We start from the raw sequence: 7264 nt of genomic DNA on the forward strand, positions 1-7264 counted from the left end.
TCTTTTCTGAATTCCACAACAGAAACAGAGTATCTCTGGTGGTAGGAACTTTACCTGAGCTATCTCTCCACTCTGGTGTCAAACAGTCTAGGGAAAATAAATCTAAACAATTCAGAACACTTCTTAAAACACCATGAAAAATAAATACAATGTTGTAACTAAATGTATTGGACAAATTCCAATAATGAGGATATCCCAAGCTAGGGGACCACAAACTTTGACCAATGGACAAATCCCTGTTTTTACAGGACTATGAGCTAAGAATGGTTTTTACATTTTTCAAAGATTACAAAAAAAAGATAATGAGACAGAGGCCTTATGCAACCCACCAAGCTAAAATATTTATTACCTAATCCTTTATAGAAAAAGTTTGCTGACCCTTGCCCTAAACAAAAATAAGTAAGTTAAGAGAAAGCCAGTTAGTAAGGTCAGTTTAAGATATACTGCTAAGTTTTAGGTAAGAGCAAAGCATCTCAGGTTAAAAAAAGACACTTAAAAATTTGAATCGTAAAGTTTGGAAGTCACAGAAGTGAAAGTCAATGTATTGTAGGCAGATGAAATTACTAGGGAAGTGAACAGGAAGAAAATTGCTCTCCTTTATTGTTCTTTAACATGGGTGGCTCTTAAAAATTTGTTTTGCATGCTCTTAGATCATACATCACACCTGCAGCTAGATGGCCAACTTAGCTGATCACCAGTGATTTACACTCCCCTCCCACAGTGTAAACTGTGCAATGTGACTGCCCATAAAAGGAGGGCATTTCCCAACCCTATCCATCTCAGCAGAGCCATGTGACTGGGTTCTGGCCAGTATGTTGTGGACAAAAATGATATACACCACCTCGAGGCCTAGTGAGTAAAATCTCCCATATGATTCTTCATACTCTCTCATCACCTATCTGCCTGCTGAATGTCAATGCCTAAGGTAAGCTGGTAAACCAAGTGTTAAAGATGACAAAGCTTCTGTCAGCCTGGATCCCTGAAATGATCTGAGTGCTAACCCACTCAGACTGTAAGATTTCTATTCACGGCACCTGGCATTACTTTAAGCCAGCACTCACAGAGACAAACTATTAGTAATAAGAAGAAAATCAGTATAAGCGCAGTGTCAGAGATGTTAAGGGATACAGGTATTTCAACAAGAATAGTATGAGTAGTGGTGCCAACTACTGAGATCAAGATTAAAAAGACTACAAATAAATTCAATAGTAGAAAAGATACAGGTAACCACCTAAACAGCAAATTTCAGTAAAGACGTTAACAAATGCAAGTTAAAGAACAGAAAATATAGTTTATTCTATAATTCTACTGTGTATTTAATGAAACATTTGTCATACAAAACCCATCTCCATAAAAAGTTTTGTGGTCAAATGAGTCTGGGAACACTGCATACTATAAACTGACAATGTGTATCAGCATATTACACTCTGAAAATTCCTTCACTAAAGCAACACATTTGTCTTTGTTTAAACCTGCTTTCCCCTACTTAGTTGACCATGAAATCCTTTTTCATTCAATATATGCTGATATCCTTTACACATGGGGAAGAGTGGGAATTTTTAAAGCAAAAAGGAAACCAGAATTGTATGAGCAGTAAAAGTAAAAAAATGCTTGTAAAAATGTGAAAGTGTTCTAACACTTAAAACTCCATTCTAGTAATGAACCACTTAGCTATTTTTAACTTATAAGAGAACTGTACTAACTATATGAATAACCCATTACATAAAGTAGGCACTCAACTACCATAAAAAGGGAGAAAAATAGTCCAATAACAATGGATGAAATATTAATAACATATACAATACTTAGACTTTTACCTAGCTTTAAAAACACTCTTACCTTCATCTTTATACTTTATTGTTACTTCATCATTACTCAGAAGTTTTCCTCTGAAAACTCGTTGCATCATTAGCACTAATTCATCATAGGTAATATCTTCATTATGAATAGGAATTCGCCGAATATCCTCCCCAAGTTGAGCTTTGATGATCAGCTTCCCACTTAGGTCCAACTGTCCATTCATGGTGGACTCCAGAATGTTCTATATATACAACTCTAGGGAAAAACTGATAAAAATGGTTTTGACGATTAAATGACAACATATCTTAAAAGTTGAAAACAGAGCTACTACTAGTATCTAAGAAATTCTGACCTTCAAAAAAGATTCATTGTTTCAATGTTACCATATTCAGGCTGTAACGGCCTAGAGGCAACTTTATTTTACATGCATAAGATTTTTTACTGTTTTAAACTACTTATCTGACATTACCATTTAGATTTCTCATTTAACATGTTTAAAAACAAATTCCTGATCCTCCACCCAAAACCTGCCTCTCCTATAGTCTTTCCCACCTCAGTTAGTGACAACTCTTTCCTTCTAGTTGTTCAAGACAAAAATAATCTTGGTTCCTCTCTTTTTCTCAAATCTTACATCCAAACTGCAGACAAAATCTGGGTGCCACTACCTTTAAAATAACTCTGGAATCCAACCACCTCAGTACCTTCACTGCTATAACTCGATCCCAGCCACCACATCTCTTGCCTAAATTATAACAAAAGACTCCTAACTGGTCTGCCTGGTTTTTACCTTTGCCCACTTTTATTGTATTCTGAGCACATCAGAGTTATCCTATTAAGTAAAATCTAATGTCACTCTGCTCAAAACCTTCCAAAGGACTTTCATCTAAAAAGCAAGACCTACAAGGTCATAATCTGGTCTGTGGCCCCTGGCCAATTATTTAATCTCATTTCCTACTTTTCTCCTTCCCTCACCCCTGCTACACCCATACTTTAAGTTCTTCCTCCCTACTCAAGGCTTTGTATCTGATACTCCCTTAGTCTTTGAACCCTTTTGGCACTCCTCATATGATTCAGATCCCTGTTCAAACATCAATTTCTCAGAATTCTTCCCTAACTATCTAATTTAAAATTGGTCCTGTCACTATCTTCTTACCCTGCTTTATTTTTCTTCAAAGCACTTAACACTAACAAACATTAAAAATTTATTAACATTTTATTGTCTTTTCCACTGGAAGGTAGGAAGTAAACAATTTTGTTTGCTGTATTCCCAGAACCTAGAGGAGTGCCTAGCACATGGTAGTCATTTAATAGTTGCTACATAAAGGGAGAAATAAATGATGGCTTCAAAATTCTATTAGCCTATAACTCTAAATGCTAACCCTGAAGAGAAAAGCATGTGTGAACACTAAAATAGAGCCTCAAATTTTACTCTCTAAAATAAGAAAGATCTCATGAGCATTTTCTCTAATTTCCTATTTTGGGGAACTTGAAGAGAAAGAACAAATGTGTGATACTCTCTGAGCTTTGTAAAAAAAAAAAACTGTCCAATACTGTGCTACATATTCCATAACCACCCAGGCCCCACCTTGTTGGGTGTTGATTAGACTGCATACTTTAAGAAAGAAGACACACAGTATCAGAGTCACTAAATACTAATCTGCTACAGAATTTTCCCTTCTTGGCTTTTATTTTGATCCTTAATCTTATTCAGTATGATTATCCTGTAATGACTTTTGTAATCTTAAATTCAAAATAATGTCTAAGGCCTCTAGTAATTTAAATGGCTGCTATATAATGGAGAATATACTTATGATCAAATAATGGGTTAATATCTCTTCTTCTCAAGGCCAAGATATCCCTGAATACGTTTATCTATAAGTGCTGAGCATTTCCTTAGCATCAACTCCTTCCTCCTCCCGCCCCAAGCAAATGCTCTCTCAAGACTGTTTAAGGTGTCCTACAATCTCCTACTGGCCACATTCTGGTTTCAACCTCATGCTTTACTACTAGCAGTTTTCTGTTTTCTTCTCTTAAATCTGTTACTTCATTAACATCATTACACTTCTGTATAATTATTTTCTGTCCTTTTTGTAGGTGAGAGCATTCCCCTGCCCCCACAACACACAAGCCTTCAAATACTTATAAAAAAAGTTTTCATGAATCCTAATTCATTTCAAGAATATTACCTCTCAGTACCCTAATATTCTTTATATAAACGTCCCAAGCCCTTTCCTCTCTCTATGCCTTAAATGAATGCCTCTAGACTTCCTCACCATTCTCTGGACAGATGATATTTTATTATGTTAATAAATCTTTGATGAAATGGGGCATTAAAACTAAATATAACACTCTAAGGTCAATGCAGAACACAGTGGACTGTGTTCCACGATCTGGATGCCATGCTTATCTTAATGCAAAATATGAACACTGTTAGATTTTTATCTGCCAAGTCTCACAATGGACTTCTCATAAAGACTGTAATTAACTGAAACCTCCACACAACCAGCTCTCCATCTTCTGCAATGCCTTCTGCATTCAGGAAACATTTACTAAATACCTCTATGTGCCAAGCTCTTAATTACTTCAACAAAATGGTAAATATTTCATCTTATTTGTACCAGCAGCCTGAGAGAAATAATGACCTTTCAATAAATCGATGTACTTGTTACGTTCTCCTACCCACAGGATGTGTAAACCAGCAATAATGTCGATAGGGACCAGTGCTTAGCTTTAGTAAGATGGTGCTATCTATTCCCTAGAAGCACCTAGAATAGTGTCTGACATATAGTAAGTACTTAAAGAACTGTTTTTGTTCCTTGCATGAAAGATAAAATAAGGAATAATAAAGTTCTGATAAAGGGACTGGAGAAGAAAGCTGTAATATCAGATCAGTTCTTAAGTCAGACCCTCAGACTGTACCTTTTTTATGTAGCTAGAAGTGACACCCCACATCATACTCCTAATTATGAGAAAATTCCAACATCAAATATAATTGATGGTATGTCCTTTTGACTGTGGAGGGGGTTGTTGCTCAGATCTAAAAACTTGAGTCACATATACTGTATCTGCCATGTTTGCCTGCAAATTCACTTTTGGTGTTTCCCATTGACTGTAAACTCTCCGTGGCCAGGAACTAGTACTTCTTTCCTAAAGCTGTCCCCATTTGCACAGTTATCTTCTCAGGGTAAACACACAAGTAGCACAAAACTAAGTGTGCAAAAAAATTTCCCTTCAAGTGAAATCTTATTCCCTTCATATAAGAGAATTCTGGTTCTAATTTTCTCTAACAAGGTAGAGACTGGTATGAATAACTAGTTCCTAGAAATGCTGGTGAGATTCCTACAGCAATTTCTTCTCCCACCTTGTTCTTGCCCCATCCTCTCTGAAGTTAAGACATGAATCGGCCACTAATTTATATAACCCTCCAACAGGAACGCTTTTCTCCGCACTGGGAATAAACCGACATGCCCAAGGTCACATAAAACGCCTGCCTCCCTGAACCAGGTTCTACATTCAGTAGCCAAACTTCCGGCTCCACTAACCCTGAAGGGAAGATCCTGCTCAAAATCAGAGGCTGTGGCCTAGGTATCTCCCGAGGTGGCAGTTCCCTTCAAGACATCCTAAGCTGAGTCAACCCTTGATTGTTCCAAAGAATGCAAGAGGCCTCAAATCCTGCCTGACCAGAGGCAGTGTAGCAAGATGGTAAAGATTCGCACTACTATGTGACCTTAAGTCCTTCTTGAAGGTTCATTTTCATTATATTCAAAATGGGAATAATATCTGAATTTGGATAGGTTCTTGTGATGATTGAGATCATACATCTAAAATACTTAGTATACTACCCAGCAATGCAAACTCTTAAAAAGTTAACTAGAATCATCACCATAAAACCGGGTTGGGCCTCCAAACGGCACCTGATTAAGCAGTGACTTAGCCAAGGAACGAGGTTTCCCTTTAGTGACCCCCAATCTATTTCCACAGGCGCCACTCTCCGCCCTTCTCTTTCACGCCCCTTTGAAGGCGACCACCCCAAGCCCCCTCCCCTTTCTCGCTCGACCCCCTGGGCCAAGCGGAGCTGTACACGGGCCCTAGCGGGCCCGAACGCCTCCCAGAGCCCCCGCGACCCGCGTCTCTGCCACAGCGGCCGGCGGCCGCTCCCTCTCCCCTCCTCCTCCGCGGCCTCCCCTCCCCCACCCGGAGCCCCGCCGGGCTCCCCTCCCCCTCCCCCGCCAACCCCCGACTGCAGCGCCCGCGACCCCACCCGCCCGCGCCTGTCCCAGCTTCCTCGTCTCCCGGCCTTCTCTCAGAAAGCGCAGCCGCGCCCCCGTCTCCAGCGGCCGTACCGGCTAGCCAAGGCCGCCGCCGCCCCGCTGCGGGTCTCCAGCGACCAAGCCGACACGAAGCAGCCGCTGCCGGGCTCTGGGGCGGCCCGGGGAGGCTGCGCTCACGGCCTGCTCTACTGCCCTCCGCGGCCGGCGCACCTCGTTCGCAGGCTCGCGCGGGCCCGGGCCAATCGCACGGACCCAACAAGCCGAGCGAGAGCCGGGGCCCAGTACGTGGCAGGCGAGGGAAGAAGAGAGGCGGGAGCAAAGGAGGAAAAAAAAAAAAAAAATCGGTCTTTTCGCCCCGCCTCACCGCCAGCGAGCCAACCCACAACGCATGCGCGGAGGCACGGGGCGCGGGGCTGGCGCGCGCCCGGCTGCGCGGCCGCCGAGTCCTGCTTTCTCACTGGATGACCGGATGTAGAAAGTGCGAGGTGCAGCAGTGCACGCATGCGCGGGGCGGGACCAGGACTTCCCGTTTTCCTGGAAGCGTGTTGTTTCGGTCTCTCGCCCGTGGGCGGGCTACAGTGTGCTGTGCTAGACGTTTTTGAGAGCGGGCTGAGAATAATTCTGTCCAAGTTAAAGTGGGTGTTGTTCTAATTTTGTGACCATTGTAGTTCCACTAGTCACATCGCGAAGAAACTCTTTTCCCGCTTTCCTTCTACAAATCCATTCATTCATTATTAGGTGCGTACGCTTTGCCAAGCACTATGCCCGGTGTGGGAATGAATCAGTTTGTGAGCACGAAGTTTCCAAGTGAACAGACGACCGACAGCATCTTTGAGACAGGACAAATCTGCAACTGTGTTAAGGGCTGGGAAAGTAGGCTAAGGACTCCAGAAATGTTTTTTGGAGGATAAGGCATTTGAGCTTGCCCTGCATACTCTTCCCTTCTCCATTACCTGCTGAGATCCGAATACAGTATGGGCAAGTGGGAATTTATAGTCAAGGAACGGGGTTGGTCAGTGGTTGATAAATCACTAAGAGGAAACGTAAGGGGCAAGGGGGATTCTGGCCAAACTGAGCCAACAGAATTCTAGCTGAAGATAGGCCTGGGTGATCAGAAGTCACCTAGGCAGGGGTCCCCAACCTATGGTGAGTTGTATAATTATTTCATTTTATATATTACAATATGTTACAAT

At 41.7% G+C, this 7264-nt stretch overlaps 1 protein-coding gene across 3 annotated transcripts in view; it reads right to left on the reverse strand.

Moving 5' to 3' along the window:
* TFG (trafficking from ER to golgi regulator) overlaps positions 1-6429 on the reverse strand; it is a 38354-nt gene extending 31925 nt beyond the window's left edge. For 2 of the 3 annotated variants that reach the window (XM_045540392.1, XM_045540390.1), the window contains exons 1-2: positions 6144-6429; positions 1840-2066 (exon numbers count right to left, since the gene is read on the reverse strand). In XM_045540392.1, coding sequence (XP_045396348.1) covers positions 1840-2023 — 184 coding nt within the window. In that variant the 5' untranslated portion in view covers positions 2024-2066; positions 6144-6429. The remainder of the gene's footprint in view (positions 1-1839; positions 2067-6143) is intronic. The other variant, XM_045540391.1, reaches the window with a different exon arrangement.
* Between the last annotated feature and the right edge of the window lie 835 nt (positions 6430-7264).

The sequence above is a fragment of the Lemur catta genome, chromosome 1, assembly GCF_020740605.2.
Source record: "Lemur catta isolate mLemCat1 chromosome 1, mLemCat1.pri, whole genome shotgun sequence".
Classification (NCBI taxonomy): domain Eukaryota; kingdom Metazoa; phylum Chordata; class Mammalia; order Primates; family Lemuridae; genus Lemur; species Lemur catta.